The sequence below is a fragment of the Trichoplusia ni genome, unplaced genomic scaffold, assembly GCF_003590095.1.
Source record: "Trichoplusia ni isolate ovarian cell line Hi5 unplaced genomic scaffold, tn1 tig00000884, whole genome shotgun sequence".
Lineage (NCBI taxonomy): Eukaryota > Metazoa > Arthropoda > Insecta > Lepidoptera > Noctuidae > Trichoplusia > Trichoplusia ni.
Genome location: NW_020800072.1, coordinates 16,401 through 33,892, shown reverse-complemented (window position 1 = coordinate 33,892; position 17,492 = coordinate 16,401). Strand labels below are relative to the sequence as shown.

At 38.2% G+C, this 17,492-nt stretch overlaps 2 protein-coding genes across 9 annotated transcripts in view; both read left to right on the top strand.

Moving 5' to 3' along the window:
- LOC113507179 (papilin-like) overlaps positions 1 to 17,404 on the top strand; it is a gene marked incomplete at its 5' end in the record, with an annotated part of 35,869 nt that extends 18,465 nt beyond the window's left edge. For 4 of the 8 annotated variants that reach the window (XM_026890034.1, XM_026890036.1, XM_026890037.1 and 1 more), the window contains 16 exon segments: positions 5,659 to 5,719; positions 6,109 to 6,295; positions 6,439 to 6,612; positions 6,865 to 7,056; positions 7,610 to 7,709; positions 7,973 to 8,091; positions 8,360 to 8,576; positions 8,807 to 8,928; positions 9,425 to 9,616; positions 9,947 to 10,083; positions 10,344 to 10,491; positions 12,910 to 13,341; positions 14,533 to 14,691; positions 15,118 to 15,240; positions 16,070 to 16,166; positions 16,672 to 17,404. In XM_026890034.1, the coding sequence (XP_026745835.1) occupies positions 5,659 to 5,719; positions 6,109 to 6,295; positions 6,439 to 6,612; positions 6,865 to 7,056; positions 7,610 to 7,709; positions 7,973 to 8,091; positions 8,360 to 8,576; positions 8,807 to 8,928; positions 9,425 to 9,616; positions 9,947 to 10,083; positions 10,344 to 10,491; positions 12,910 to 13,341; positions 14,533 to 14,691; positions 15,118 to 15,240; positions 16,070 to 16,166; positions 16,672 to 16,759 (2,548 nt within the window). 8 annotated transcript variants of the gene reach the window in all.
- Positions 2 to 3,569, top strand: LOC113507180. The gene has a single exon (XM_026890041.1). It carries the CDS (start codon positions 947 to 949, stop codon positions 1,937 to 1,939), a length of 993 nt encoding a protein of 330 aa, XP_026745842.1. The 5' UTR covers positions 2 to 946; the 3' UTR covers positions 1,940 to 3,569.
- Positions 17,405 to 17,492: the final 88 nt, after the last annotated feature.

The window sequence follows — 17,492 nt, the reverse complement described above, 5'->3', positions numbered from 1 at the left end:
AAGCGACCTTAATGCCTTGAACACCAAAGTTACATTACACTGACAAGGAACAGAAGAAAAATGTGCCCTGAGGTTAATAGGAACAGGATATACAACCCATTGACATTAACATCACCTTTATGTCTAAGCAGTAAGGTGTATTTTTGCACGTCGAACGTTAGACTTTTCAATATTTATCAAACTCCAATTTAAACAAATGATAGATTCTTTAGTTTGAATGAAAGACATAGACATAACATAAGGACGTGTTTTTTAAATATCTAGCTGTATAAAAAATATTTAAATATGCCTACAGTTCTAGTTAGTACCTTTCGGCCCTAAGCTAAACACGACTGTCTTCAACATAGCTATTTAAACATCCGAAAGTCAATATTTAATAGACATAGAATCATTGCTCTATGTTATGCGTTAATATGCGGCTTCAATTGTCTAGGTAAACTTGTTTAGACTCACCGAAATGTATTTTTAAGATATATTTTGAATAGTAATTATATACTATTCAAAATATATTTTCTGTCTGGAACGCGCCTAAATAACATTACAATAGTATAACCTCCCCGTAAAAATATTAGTTTCATAACACTTTAATAGTTCATTCAATATAAAAGTGCATTACAATCGTTTAACTTTATCCAGTGCTAACTGTGTCGCATGTTACATTCACAAAGAAAGTAAATAAACAGTAATAAACAATAACTATAAAAAGTGCATGTTGCGGTGAATAATAACGCGTGTGTATGGGACTCTCACGGTTAAGTGTGACGCATAACGACCAAATTGGCGTGCGCAGTGTCAGCGGTGCATCCAGCAGTGCTACCAACCTACATTGCACCGAAACGCACGGCGTTGCGTTCCATGCTTGAATACACCTCTATTTTAAGCATCATAAAAGTGCGTTCAGAAAGTGCATTCAGTGATTACACTTTTTGACTACACCTGACTAACCATGGATTTTAAATGCTGTCGTCTACGTACCAAGAATGTTAATAAAGAATTGATATGTAGCCAATGTTGTGATAATTATCATATAAAATGTATTTTCCCAAATAAAGATGAGGTACCTAACCGACGCTCAATGTCATCGTGGCTTTGTTCTGGATGTTCCGAGCAAACTGATATTGCAATGCCACAAGTCTCCCCATCGCAACAAAATGTTACCATAAAAAAAAACACAGCAAATAGTAAGGAGGATATTATTTCAATATCAAAGGAAGAACTACGAAGTATTGTCAAAGAGGAGATTAATGCAGCTTTTTCCAACATTAACTGTACCCTATTGGAACTGAAGTCTGAAGTCACTGATCTACAAAATAATGTTAAGTTTTTAAGCGCGAAATATGATACAGTCATGGAAAAAATAAACTGTCTAGATAATAAAGCGAAAAAAATAAATACTCTAGAATTAGAGGTAAGTGATCTGAGAGGCCAATTAAAGTCTATTGAGGGTAATATTGAAAAGCAAGAACAGTGGGGTAGACGCTCTAATATTGAAATTATAGGCCTACCTGAGAAGAATGGAGAAAATTTGATGAACGCCCTGTCCAAGCTCGCTACCTATGCTAAATGCCCCTTTAACCCGCAGACTGATATTGATTTTGTTACTAGAGTAGCACACTTGAATAAGGACCTTAAGAAGCCTAAGCCAGTAATAGTACGGTTCTTAGCCCGATACAAAAAGGACGAATTTTTATCCCGTTTGAGAGAGTTTAAAGATATAAAAGCGAGCGACATTGGTTACTCCGAGAACACCTCCCGTATTTATTTTAATGAACACTTAACAAGTTGCAAAAAAATGTTATTGAACAAGGTAAAAAAGCTAGCTGTAGAAAAGCAGTATAAATATGTGTGGGTCAAGAATTTCTCAATATTGGCACGAAAAACTGACTCAAGCACTGCTATTCATATTTCATCTGAGGATGATCTAAAAAAGTTGGTTTAAGAAGAGTTAATAGTATTCATTTGATCCTTTTAGTTATTTCTTTATATTTTATGTCATTTTTTAAAAGTATTTTTCTTAGGCAGAATCAGACATTAGTGAATTTGTTTAGTTATATAATATCAATATGTGTCGTAATAAGAGAGGTAGTGTGGTTATATATTATGCGGTTCGAAAACTATTGTACTAGTTCTATAATTGCTTGCACGTGGGAGTTACTTGGGTATCCTATAACAGTATGTTATGTAAATGTTATATTTAATTGTTACAAAAATTATTTCAAAAATGCTCTCTGATATAAGCATATATTATCAAAACGTTCGTGGGCTGCGAACTAAGACAAGCTTATTCTTTAGTAATTTACTACTCTGTGCTTATGACATAATTTGTTTAAGTGAGACGTGGCTGTTACCAGGGATTTTTAATTCTGAATTATTTGATGATAGGTACAGTGTATACAGATGTGATAGAGATTATACCTCCAGATCAGATAAGATGGGTGGAGGTGTAATTATTGCTATTAAAAAAGGTTTAACGATTAGTGATGTCAATATTAGCCCATCAAATGATTTAGTATCGGCTGATATTTTGTCATTAAATATTCTTACAAAGGAACGTTCTCAAAACTCAAAACTAAGGTTGTATTGTTGTTACTTCCCCCAGAATTGTCTCCAGCTTAACGACGAGGAGACATTTTATGCTCAAATTTCTCAATCTGTTGTCAATAATCCAAATGATCGGTTTGCAATAGTTGGAGATTTTAATATAAGAAATGCAGACTGGATAAAAATATCACCAAATGAAACTATCTTAAATTCAACAAGGGATCCTTTAGCTCTAGCACTGTCAAACTTTTTGTCATTTAACAACTTTACACAGTTTAATTTAATCGGGAACGTTAATTACAGGATGCTTGATTTGGTCATTAGTAATTGTAACTGCAATGTTGTGAAATGTATATCTCCATTAGTTAGCGAAGATCCTCATCACCCAGCTCTGAATATTAGTATACCAAATATTCATTTCAAAAATTTGCGTACCCAGCATGCGGTGATACGTTTGTTTGGCAGTGCAGACTATGACTTAATTAATAATCATCTTAGCCGCATTGATTGGGATACTGTTATAGGAGAAAATGATATTGATGAATCTTTGTCAAAATTTTACAATGTTCTCGATGAAGTAATAAGTGTTCACGTCCCTACTAAAACAAACCTAAACAATAATAAATATCCGCTATGGTACTCTTCCGCGTTAGTAAAAATTATAAAAGAAAAATTGAAATTCCATAAGAAATGGAAACGTTATGGTCGTTATGGAGACTATCTAACTTTTGTGCTCTTAAGAGATAGGCAAAAGAGAGTTGCTAAGGAGTGTTACAATCATTATATAAGTAAAATCGAAAACAATATTGCTAAGAACAGTAAACATTTCTGGGCCTATGTCCATTCTAAAAAAAAATCAAATAGTCTCCCAGATAGTCTACACCTAGACGATGTGTCTTCCTCTGATGGTGAGACTATTGCTGGTCTTTTCAACACCTACTTTGGCTCCGCTTTTGAGAAAGACTTAGGAAATCCGCTGATCTCATCATGTGGCACTGCTAGTCACACATCATTGAACTTAAATAAAATTAATATTTCCTTAGACACAGTTTTTAAATATCTAAAAAAATTAGACACTAAAAAGGGTTCTGGCCCAGATGGCATTCCAGCACTATTTCTTCAAATGTGTTGCAAGACCTTGTCTATCCCTTTACATAAACTATTCAATGTATCATTGCAATTGGGTGCCATGCCACTGTTATGGAAGCGGTCTTTTGTTGTGCCAATATACAAGGGTGGCGACAAACATGACATTAAAAACTATCGTCCTATATCGAAACTTAGTGTTATCCCTAAGCTGTTCGAATGTATCGTTTGTGACATTATTACGCCGCTTGTCAAACCTATATTGATAACTGAGCAACATGGTTTTGTAAGTAGGAAATCGACCGAAACTAACTTGTGCGAATTTATTGATACAGTAATCATGGCTATGGATAATGGCTTTCAAGTTGATGTCGTGTATACCGATTACTCAAAGGCATTTGATAAAATTTCTCATCGATTACTCTTACACAAGCTTGAGGTAATCGGGGTACATGGTGATCTATTGCGCTGGCTAGAGTCTTACGTCGAAAATCGTACACAAGCTGTTACTATCAAAGGTTTCTCTTCTACATTTATACCTATCACATCAGGTGTGCCTCAGGGATCGCATCTCGGACCCTTATTATTTAATATCTATATTAATGACATTCAAACAATTTTCAATAATTCGAACTTTTTGTTATATGCTGACGATAAGAAAATTTATAAGGTGATTAAGAGTAAAGATGATTGCATCAAACTACAAAATGACATTTATAATTTATGTAACTACTGTAATAAAAATATGCTTTATATAAATACTAAGAAATGCAATGTCATCACATATACGAGAAAAAATAAATATATAGAATACGACTATAATATGAATAATGAAAGTATTAAGAGGGTGTCTGAGGTGCGAGACCTGGGTGTGCAGTTGGATAGTAAACTAATCTTTGATAGCCAAATCACTGCTGTTACGAATAAAGCTTATCGCCTACTAGGGTTTGTGTTGAGGGTTTCTAAAGATTTTAAGCGCTTATCTACATTATTACTCCTGTATAAGACCATTGTAAGACCCATTCTCGAGTATGCATCTATAGTGTGGAATCCGCAATACAATATTTATATTGATCAGATACAAGGTATCCAAAATAAATTAATGAAGCATTTGACATGGAGAAATAATAAACACCCCATAAGTCTACCTTATTTACCCACTCTACAGGCCCGGCGTAATGAACGAGATTTACTATTTTTATATAAAATTGTTAGAAATCAAGTTGACTCTTCTTACCTCCTAAGCAAAATAGGTCTGAGATGCCCGCGTTTTAATGTTCGTGACAAGTCTTTGTTTTATACGCCCACTACCCGAACTAATTATGGTAACAACTTATTTATAATAAGATCCTGCCGCTTGTACAATAATCTAATTAATAATAGTTGTAATTTAGATATATTTTATATCTCTATGCCCAAATTTAAAAAATCTGTTCACGACTGTCTGGTTCATGCTTCTAGTAATTAATATTGTTTCTCGATACGTAGATGTAAGGTAACTTCTATTTTTTTTTATCTAAATTGTTTATATTTGTTTGCAATTCTTTTTAAATTTTATTCAGTTTCGCATTTGGCGCAAATGTTTTAATTTAGTGTGGAAACTGTTCTGGATTGAGTACTGTTTATTTTGTATGTATTTTATTAACTATATTACATCTGTTTGTTTCCCAAATAAAATAAAAATAAAATAAAAATAAATAAAATACGCGTATCGTATAGCATAATAAGATAGGTGCAGAGTAAATAAATATATAAATAGAATATATTTTATGCCCACTCCAGTAGTAGATAAAGATAGAGTTCCACGGTGCCACAATGGGCTTGCTCATCGCTAAGAACGATATTTTACAGCAGGAACAATATTTGTATTTAATCTGTTGTCCCATATTTCAAGATTCCTTGCAGCAAGAACCTCAAAACGTTTGCCAGTGGTTATACTAATGTTTGTGACCGAAAAATTGGTCGTTGTATGCAAAAAGAGCCACTTGAAATCTAGTTCCTCCATAAATTGATAAAATTATTATCTCTCAGATTCGAGACGCAGCAAGATTGCGAAGCTCGATGCAGGCGACCGGTTTACGCACCACCTCAGGTAAGGATAGCTCATCAAACATACTACCTACACTGTAAAATAACTGGATATAAAGTTATCATACTGGCAATGACCTCGATTAAGTGCGAATCTCGTTAGCTTTCATTTATGCGGGGGTGGCGTTTTACAATAAAACCCAATCCAAAACATGTTTGTTTGGACTCGTGCCCTAGTAGCAAAGCTGCTGTCACAAAACACTAATAGAGACCCCTTTAAGCATGGAATGGCATTTTGTTTCTTTGAGCCGTTGACGTTGCTTAGATCCGTCATTTTGGTCCATTCGAACGATTTTTACGAACAATTGCTAAAAATGCTACTAATAATTGCTAAAAATGCTACTTGGCTTACTTAGCTTGATACGTTTCTGAGAATATTATGTTTTTTAACAGCAGACCGCTGAAGGAGAATGCACCACGCCGAGCTCCCTGCTCCCGTGCGGCGACAACGTGACGGTGTTCTACTACGACTCGGAGCGGCGCTCGTGTGTCGCCGGCGAGTTCGGCGGTTGCCAGCACCCCAACTCCTACAGCAGCGAGGAGGAGTGCGAGAGGCGCTGCGGAGCCTTCCGAGACCAAGGTTAGGGGGAATACAGTTAGATATGACCTTAATCCGTTTAAATACAGCAGATGTCTAAATTAATCCACCGATTAATTAATAAAACAGTAGTAACAGATGTTACTTGTAAAAGATCTAAATTAACAAATTCCTATGGTGTGCAGACGTGTGTGGAGCTCCCCTGGACCCCGGACCATGCCGCGCTTCCTTCCCCAAGTTCTACTGGGACTCGCGCACGGCCAGCTGCCAGCCCTTCGCGTACGGTGGCTGTGCTGGCGGACCCAACCGGTTCTCCACTGTTGACGAGTGCGACAGAGTCTGTGGTGCCGCCGGCCCTGGTAAGAAACCACTAAAATATACTCTCACAATAATAACTCAAAGGTTCTGGGATAACGTAACTAAACGCGCACCTTTCTCTTCATTCTTCACTCAAACTATCTTACCTTGCACAATTTCTTAAATCTAGTTTCAGTAACTGACATAGTAAATGATAAAAACTCTGGAGCATGACATACGTAAAGCTTCGTATTCGCGAGAGGCACTAAAGTAGTGTAACTGGCTTGTGACTAACCGTGTGGCGCGGCGGGCAGCGCGCGAGTGCCTGCAGGCCGTGGACACGGGCGTCAGCTGCGACGCGCCGCAGACCCCGCGCTGGCACTACAGCGCGCTGGACCAAGACTGCATCGTGTTCATCTACCAGGGCTGCGGCGGCAACGACAACAACTTCCGTTCTTACGACGAATGCTCCAATGTCTGCCAATTTCCGAGGTCGACAGGCAACGGTACTGACACCGCTTGCTGCTGCACAGGCGACCCGACTAACCTTACCTTACTGTAACACACCTGACCTCCACACTACCACGACCCCTGTGTCGCCTGTATATGGAAGGCCTTACGCTCCGTGTGCCATTGTCGTCAACGTGCAAGCGTGAAGTTGATCGATGTGAATCGCTTTAGTCCTCTCCGCACTGCTGACGCACATGCTTGCTTTGTTTCTCTTGCACTGATGCTTGTTCGTCATTACTTGTTTAATGTGAAATCGTAGTTGTCCAAAGGACCCGATGTACCTTGTATGGTTCTTTATTCATTACATAGATGTTTTGGTAACCGAAAGTCCTGTTATATTTGCTGTATAAGAGGATCTTCAGAAGCTGATGTATAAGTACCACTATACATCAGCTTATCTTTTGGTGTCTTAATAGTGGTCAATAAGATGGACGAAAACCATTTATGATGATAAATATAACTCGATATTCATAAACGGTATTTGCCAAACTCTTTCATCAGTTGACAATTTAAATTAAGAAAAATATTACATTGAAGTCATCTGTTCAGGTGTCGACCAAGGGCCGGACTGCTATCTGCTACAACAGGAGTGCGACGCGCTCGACTGCCCGTACGGCACCGACAGATTTGAACAAGATGGCTGCCAGAGGTTGGTTTCAGATAGTTCTTACTTCCTTCAGTTCTTAAGTTTGAAGATAGTTTATAAGCAGTTTAACTTCGACATGCGTTTAGACGAGCCTTTAGCGTATGTACAAATGTCTATCCACCTATGTATACTTACAGAATCCTTTCATAAATTCTGTTAGCGTTAAAATTACCTTTTTTTGTAATCTTTATTGAAAGAAGAGAGTTTTGTCACTTAGTGACCATGCCACTCTACTTTATTTACTTAATCCTTATTTGTGGCTATAGATGTAGGTGCCGTGAAGACCCGTGTGTGCGTGCCGCCTGCTCGTCGGACGAGCGCTGCGTAGCGGTCGCCACTCGAGACAGCCGCACTCAGGAACCGATCTACTCAGCTAGATGTGATAGTAAGAATTCAAAATCACGATTTCATCACAGGATTACTGTTGTATAGGAAATATCAGATCACCAGCGTCTGTATGGTATTGAATACTTTTTAAATTCAACTCAATTCAAATTTTAGCAATTCACACTAACGTAAACCAAAATCACACTTCTGAAATAATAAAAGTAACTTGTATAAGTGGTAGGCTGATTTGTACGAAAATTAGATGAATATTGAGCCAAAATTTTTTGTCTATGTCTTATCTTAACATTCCACATTTGTATCATCAGAGACGAACGAAGTATTACCAGACTGCGAGGCTTACGAAGCCCAGTGCTCGCGGCTCCGCTGCGACTACGGCGTGCAGCGCACGCGCACCGCTGACGGCTGCGAGCGCTGCGCGTGCGTCACCGTCGAGGTCAACTGCGAGCTGCTGAAGCAGGAGTGCAGGCAACTCAACTGCTCCTACGGCAAGGAGTTGAGCGTCGGCGATGATGGCTGCGAGAGGTAATATAGTTATTCTCTATCTATTTGGCAATTTACATACATTCTTTATCATCATCTGAAAAACGAAAATTTCGTCCTTTCCCAAAAATTTCCACGACTTTATCCGCAAAACTAAATACATCTTGGCAATTTTTTTGCAAGCCTTGTAACTGGACGACAATTTACATTCAATGACTTTGCCGTTAGATTACGAAAGTACTTTTTTTAATATTAAACCTTTTTTCCAACAGATGTACCTGCAAAGACCACCCATGTAGCAACGTACAGTGTGCGCAAGGCGAGCGCTGCGTCGTGTCTGCTTACAGAAACGCTGTTGATTTCGAACCGAGATACTCTTCAGAATGCAGAATAAGTAAGAACATTTTATGACAACAATAAGTATAATTGCTTTAATATTACTTTTGGAACTTCAAAGCAAAACAGCCTGGGCTACCAGCGTCACCATAATTAAAAAAGAACGACTACCTTACTCATTTATTTTTAAACCTTGTTTCGCTGGGGCTTTCAAATACATTCAAGTTAGAGGCACAAAGACGCCTTTTTTTACCCGGGAAAACCCTCACGGGCTTCTCCGCCCTGGGGAAGGCGAAGAGATGTGCCGGACTCCTACCGGCTAAAACCACCCGAGTGCTTCACCCTTCCCTTGTACCTGAGATCACGGCAACGCTATGCAAACTACCGCGATCCCAGGCAAAGGCACAAAGATCAAAGTTTGTCCTACGCGGGTATCGAATCCGCGACACGTCGCGACCAGTGGGTTTGGCGTGGTGACCTCAACAACTCGATCCGCGGCATCCGTGCAGTATCATATTAGTGTACTTATGTTAATGTTAAATATTTGTGTCCAGTTGTCAAGCCTGGCATGTGCCCCATGGACGAAACGACAACGAACGAGGTGACGTGTCGTCACGAGTGCACGGACGACGCGGACTGCCGCGGCGTGGGCAAGTGCTGCCGGCGCGGCTGCAGCGACCTCTGCGTGCTGCCGGCTGAAGATACCACCACCCTACGTCCAGTCTACACCACCGCCTACTCACCAGGTAATTTCAATAGCATCAATAGTATTTCTACGGAAATTAAGAATTTAAGGATCATCGAATTGGTTCAGTTACTCGCAGTTCAGTAATTGCTCATGTTATATTGTGATTGATTGCCATTCACAGTGTGCGTTGCATTTCACAAAACGTAAGTTATTTCTTTTTTTTTTTTCAAAAAATGATTATTCCTAATTTCTCAGTCCCCGCGATACAAGGATTAAATTCCTTAGTGCGGGAGTCGTTTAAAAAAAAAAAAAAGTCCAACTACCTAATTGGCTTCTGTCTAATTTATGGCAATTTGAAAATCTTTAGCACTAATGGGAATGATTACAGATGTCCCGTCCGCGCCGCGCCCGGTTCCGCAGCAGGAGCCGCAGGTGGCGGCGTCGGAGGGCGGCACGGCCACGCTGCGTTGCCTGTTCCACGGAAACCCACCGCCTAAGATCACCTGGCGCCGGGGCGAACTTACCGTGAGGATATTTTCACATTACAAACTTACATTTTATAAATTTTCAACCTTATAAACTGGATTTAAAACCAACTATCTTTACCTGCGAAAACTTTAGAATAAACAATGCAATTATTTCATCGTGAAGACATTTTGTCATCATTAATATAATGCCTGTGGGCACTCTTTCTTGATAGGCGTTCTCGAGCTTTATCCTTATCTAGCTACCTGATCCTCATATTACCCTAAAGCTATTTACATCTTCCTGGTTACCTTGATCAGATCGACGGCACCGTGGGTCGCTACCGGCTGACGTCTGACGGCGCGCTGGAGATCGTGTCGCTGTACCGCAATGACACCGGCGTCTACATTTGCGTGGCGGACAACGGCTTAGGGGAGGCTCGCCAAGAGATACACCTGGTCGTTAACGGTGAGTCGCATGGGGAAACATCGTTGTTGATAGGCAACCCTTCAATGTATGGAAATGGCACACCTGAATTTATCTTGTCATGGCCATACATTTGAAGGTTCCTATCAACGCTAACGTTTGACGAAATGTCACTTGATTGAAGGGTTTGGTCAGACGATAATGCTGTGAACTCCATATGCACTGCTACGAGTCTTCAATATTACTTACGAGAAGAAGATTTCAGAAATACTCAACTATCTAGACGTAAATTAGTTGTGAACAAAATTCAGTTATTTTTAGAAATAGGTCGCAGTTGCACTAAAATACTCATTTCTAGTTAATTTTAAAGGGGCATTCCAGTGCAGTTAGCAGAATTATACTAATTTAACTGAGACCTAAATTAAATTACAGTATAGTTTTTGAAAACTTTTAGTCAGACACTATGGAGGTTCACAACATTTCAAGTTTGAAAGCTTGGGGTGATGATGCATCTGAAACTATTTACAATTTCAGTAGTTAGAGGTTTGGGATTGAGTTTGAAGTAGTTTGGAACTGAAAAACTTTTGCAACTTTTGTATCTTTGACTAACTTTTATTAAATAATTTCCTTACTAACCTGTGGAAATTAGCGGCTGCACGTAAAATGTTGAACCTAGCATGTGGTGTATAATATTTAGGTAATTGGAGAAAACTAAATTATGATAATATATTTACCAATTAGGTACCTTCGATCTTATGTTGAAAACCCTCATACCAGATTGATTCTTTTTTTATATTTTACAATAAACAGACATTTTTTATTTGAATAATTCTTGATCAAAATTTGAAGAAAAATTAACACTAATAATGTTCAATACTAAATTATCAAGTGCGTGGTACTCGGTGCGTACTGTGTAGCTACATAACATAATACATATTATTGATTCAATTGAGTTTTAATTACCTCGTTCATTGACACACTTCGTCTTACAACGAAACGTAAACGTAGACAACTCGGTGTTTTGATCATTTGTTTTTCATACGCAATATAACAACTTGTACGGAAAAAAAACATTAAGAACTAAAAGGAAGTTTTTAAACTCATTGTTCTGTGTGTACTAGAAGTTTTTAAACTCATTTTTTTTAAACGAACTTAGTGATTTCAATTTGTATATATCGAATATTTACGTCATTAAACTCACTGTTTTTACAAAATAGTTCCCATTCCTATTATTCTTAGTTTATTTAAGTAGTGAGTTGTTTTGAGAAATAATTAGCAGCTCTATATAAACTACTTCTATAATGAATCTACATCATTATCCGGGTTCATAAATAGTTTAAAGAGAAATTACTCACACGTGACTATGTTTACACGTTTACTTTCGTACTGTTAACGAGTTATATCAAGTCGTATTCGTCTTCGGTTTCTTGTATAATTGATCATTGAATCACGTTTTAGAAAATTGATCTTATAGTCATCTGTATACTTGACCCTTCGTTATCGCCATGTTTGTTTATGAGACGCTCTCGTAAACATAACGATGACCTTAAATACGATAACTTAGATATTAGAACAATGTCGAACGAATGTAAGGGAAGAAAACGAGAAACAAAATGCATGTGATGATGCTTTTGGTTTTGAAGCGTTTGAATTAAAGGGAAGATGATTTTTTTCATAATGTTTAATTCTTTGAAAGCTTAATACACGTTATTTGTTAATGGTGTTCCGAATATAAATGCGCAACCAATCATCAGCTGTATGCAAGTTATTGGAATCTGGGCAGTACGGTATTTTTAGATTAAAATGGCCAGACTATCAAAACATTAAACAATGTTATTGAAATACTAAAGTTTATAGTTTCTAACTTATCCCCTCGGACGTGCGTATGCGCCGCAATCTTTCGCAGTAAGTCAACAGTCTTTTATCAAAACACTATATCGCAGTCAGTTCAGTAAGAGATCGGCCACGACTCGCGCCGGTCGTGCCACATCTAGTCCGCGGTATTCTAATACAAGTAGCTTTTCCCTCCAACATGTTCCGCGTCTGTTTCCTCGCGATCGCTGCGCTGCTCGCGTGCGCACGCGCATATGAAGGTAAACGACACTTTACACATCAGCCGCTGATTGACACACTTTGATTAAATCGTTGGGTCTTCTGAAGTTTTGTGAGACTGACAGCTGATATTTAAATCCTGATTTTTATTTCATTATTAGATGATAAACGTTGTAAAATAGTAACTTTTTATGTCGAGTAAACACCGACCCTTGACTTCAGAAGCGCCTAATAAGTAAGAAGTCTAACTCCATTTGTAATGTCCTCCCCATTATTATAATTTTCACCTTAGTACTCAAATTAACTCAGAGTTTATAAATGCAACTTCACTAACTAAACACCACGGAGATATAATGAGGATGCATTCACAAACTCTTACATCGGCACGCTAACACTGGGGGCTGGTAGATCCCGTGAGGATGCCGGTCGGTATCGCCGGCGATGAGAACGCCGTGGTGACGGGCGAGCTGGGCCGGCCGCTGGTGGTGCGCTGCCTGGCCTACGGGTACCCGCAGCCCAGCGTGTTCTGGTACCGCGGCTACGACGGAAACATGGTGCCCTACAATGACGCGATATACGAGGCCAGAGGAAACATCCTGCTCATTAGAAGCTTAGCTATTGAGACACTGGGAGAGTACACGTGCCAAGCGTATAACGGAGAAGGCAAGGCCGCGTCGTGGGTGGTAGCCGTGCAGGCGTACAGGCCTGATGGCATCTTCGCCGAACACCAGTACCTGGTGCCGCGGTACAACGTGGCGCCCATGGCCAAGACCAACCCGCCGACCACTCGGGAAACGACCACCACCACCACCACTGAACCTCCCAGACGATTGTACACCGGTAAGATAAGGTTGAACTGCTAACAACGCGGATATTTTGTACTTGCTTTTGGTTGGTCCTACATTGTTAACTTTTTGCGACATATTATTGATAGTTTATATCTAATGAGCGTTAAAAATGAAGTTATATACTTCTCTGTTGCCCTTTTTTACCTTTACTTTTGATTGTAATCTTTTGGTAAATAAAACGATTCTCTTTCTTTACTTTTCGGCTAGAAAGGCCGTAAGAAGCGTAGATGGTGGTTTGATTCCGGTAGGTAGGTATACAATATTGTAGACGAATTAAATTTGATCACAATGTAAGACCAACAATCGGCAACTATACTAATTGTATGGCATGGCTTATCTACGCATGCGGCATGTTTGTGTATCCGGCTTGCATGTAATCTTCTCGTAGTAGTTAGTTTCCGGAATAAATATAACATTTGTAACATTGTTGAGACATGAAATCGGAACCTAGAAATAGGTACTTACCCAGTACATACAGTACTAGGTAAGTATGATATATTGAAAATGTAATAATTTTGAGTCGACGTTATGTATTTTTTCCCACAGTTATATACTTTGGTTATTGATATTTATGTATCTGTAATGCGTGTATTATATATTGCTATTTATTTAAAATGTATAATTGTATATGTTTTGTTTCAAGTGCAGGATTATATTACATATATTATTATTACAGCAATTAGGTGGAGATAAGGCGGAAGATTAAGCGATGGTTTGTGCCATGAAATGTGTCTTCTGTGTATTTATGTTTATTTTATTTCTAGAAGTACTGTATATATTTATAACTGTAATTAGTTTATATGCTGTATATAATACATGTATGCATTGTATTGGATAAAGGTCCAAGATACCCGTTATACCACTTCAATTCCCTGATTCAAATGTTTTATCTAATTATTTATTGTACAGCAATTAGTTTTATGGTAAATGTATTTACATATATATTTTTATAGTACATATAAGTAGCTTACGGCAAAGACCTGAAGGATTTAATAAAGTACATTAGTGCCGTCAAACCAAAACCGCTGTGGCAGTTACACTCTTTTAGATCGTGTGAAATACAACGGAATTTAATCGCCCCTAAAACTTAATTTCCATTAAACTTCATCATTTTTGATATCATTACAATGCTTTACTTCACAAGTTTCTATTGCAAGTGTCTGACATTTTGTTGACCGTACAGTGCCGGTTAGCACGCACGTGACGGCGGCGCAGACAATGCTGAACATCGGCGCCGAGCTGCGGCTGACGTGCGAGGTGGACGGTTTCCCCGACCCCGACGTGCACTGGACCAAGGACGGCGAGCCCATCAGGAACGACAGTGACAGGACTTCTATTTCATGTAAGTCGCTGCAATCTCTGCTCCCAACACTCCTGGGTTGGCCCCGATTCTACTATTTACAACGGCCGATGAATGATGTTGGATTAAGTTGGATTCCATGATTAATTGAAAATAGAAGTAAAATGAATCCTTCTTAGACACGATGAGACCTTTATTATCAGTATTCTTCTTCACCCGTGTCTCTACAACTAGTGAAGGTTAGCAATTGACTTGGTATAATCCTCCTTTTCAGTAGTTTAGCGAAAAAGTTATTCGAAACTCGTTATCCCGGTCCACTGCCTGATGTTGATTAACTAAGACTTTTTCCTAAAGCCGACTTTTCTTTTTCCAGCGATTTTGACCAATTTTTTGTCTTGATGCGAAGTACCAATGAACTTTAGTTTTTGCAATATTTGTGTTGTAACCATATTTTGTCTGCGTGTACAGCCAGCACGATAGTGTCCCGGCTGCTGGTGACGCGCGTCTCTGTGGCCGACAGCGGGCTGTACGCCTGCCACGCCCGCAACCCCTACACCTCACATTCCGACACCGTACAAATCAACGTTCAGCGTAAGTATTGCAGAATTTAAGTAATCTGACCCGAAACAGATTTTCCCTCCGAAGATTAAGTATTCTTGGTTTTTACGAAATAATCTTTCTAGGTGTCTAGCTAGGCTTACCGTATGAAAGGATATCTAAATCAGCTTAATTTTGTAATCGCAAATAAGTATTCAGGCTAATTACAGAGTGCATTTAAATTTAAACAACAATAGTTTTATCTTCGACTCTTTTAAGTCAGGAACAGTGTTTCCTACTTCTAAAATGTATTATGGCAGTACGAAGCCGTTAGTATTCACTTGGCTAGTTATAGCTAAGTATATTGTACAAATTACATAAACATTTGTATCATATCTAGAGTGCAACAGGCGGGGTTCGAGTTCATGGCCTTTCTATTGTCAGCCCAACGCTTGTCTGCCTGGACTTTCTAAACACGTGTTAATTGATGACTTAGATTTATTGCTCAGCTAGTACTCTCATATGTATATGTAAGATATCGAAGCAAAGTTTCCTCTATCTTTATTTAGACTGGCGTTTTAAGCCAACCTAATTTTAGACGTGAAAACTTTACTTATTTTGAAATTAATCATAAATAATAATTATTATTAAAACAGCCCTATAATATAAACTATAACTAATGTAACTATAAAGTATGACTATTGGGCCTGCTAGAGAGATAATCAGAGTTTTTCAATAAATCTATTTAAAAACATCACATTCACCTTATTATTACATTACCGATTTACCATAAAAAAATGTGGTAAAGAAAACAAGTCTTCTGTACATAATACTACTAAGTTACTTTTTCTTTCTTTAATAATTTTATTTTTCGTGTCCACAGAACTGGTAGTGCCAGCCAAGTGTACAGACAACCCATTCTTCGCCAACTGCGACCTGATCGTGCACAGCAAGTTCTGTCGCCACAAGTATTACTCCAAGTAAGTGCCGGCAATTTACGAGGTTACTCGGTATATTAGGTCAATCGATAATAATCGATATCAATCCTGTACGAAGGAGATTAGACCGTTTAATTATTCTAGTTATCGAGTGTTTGTGTACTTGTTACTATTGAAACACTTGAATCGATATAAGCTAACTTAGCTTGATTTGTTTTTGGAGGCACAGTATATATAATTCCTGTTTATTAACGATTCGAGAATCTTTCTTACATCTTTCTCTTATTTAAAGTACAATTTCCTAGGTAAATTAATACAGGTAATTATCACCGGGACTTTCAGCAACAAAAGTTTATGGAAGTAGCAAATGATAGCTGTCGTAATAAGATTAACCTCAACACCAACACTTAACATCTTGCTGATCATTATTAAAATTAAGAAGTTTTTAAAAGTTTCTAGCAATAATTCTAACCCCTTTTTACCAACTTTAAATCCAAGAAAAGGTAGTTTGAAGTACTGTTTTCATTGAAATTTTTCAAATTTACAGATTCTGTTGTAAGTCGTGTGTGGAGGCAGGCCAGCTAGACCCGCAGGAGGCTGAGCTACAGGCAGACCAGCCTTTCAGGAGGAAGTAGACATCAGCTTCACCAAGATCTTTACCTAGTGTAGAGTACGCCGAGTGCGCGACCGATATCACCATGTTAGTTAATACCAAAACTTATAAAACCCTCGAAGCTACTTAAAATACTTTATACAATGTTAGTTCAAAGAGTTATCTCATAACAATACACCACACTTTACACCACATTGTAGTTTTGAATAAAGCACAGTTTTATTTAGTTCGCAGTAATCGTCGGTCGCTAAACTTTGGCAGATAATATTGTTATTGTTTCATGTGCCATAAGTGGAATAGTTAATGTGCCACGATGAACTCTCCCGGCACGTCGCGATGGCGGTACATGTTAACACACAATCATACCAATAGATTATAATGTAGATAGTTAATATTACTCTTAACATTTTACTTATGTAAATAAATATTTTAAAATGTCACAAACTCCATCTGAGATGGACTATTTTTGAGTAATTTTACATGTCTACATAGTCAGATGATATAGTGAATAAATTATTTATGCAATAAGTTGTCTAATAAAGTGAATGTTTAGCACGTAGGGTAAGCTAGGGTGGCTAGATGAGAGTCATAATATTTTGTTTAAGTGGAATTCTTTTATAATTGTGACAATGTAAATAGATGAACAATAAAAAACGTATTAGCAAAACTTGTTTAATTACCGTTTGTCAGAATAATTATTACAAAGCTGATTATCGTATTGAGAAAGTTGGATCCCAGCTACAGAACAGTTAAAG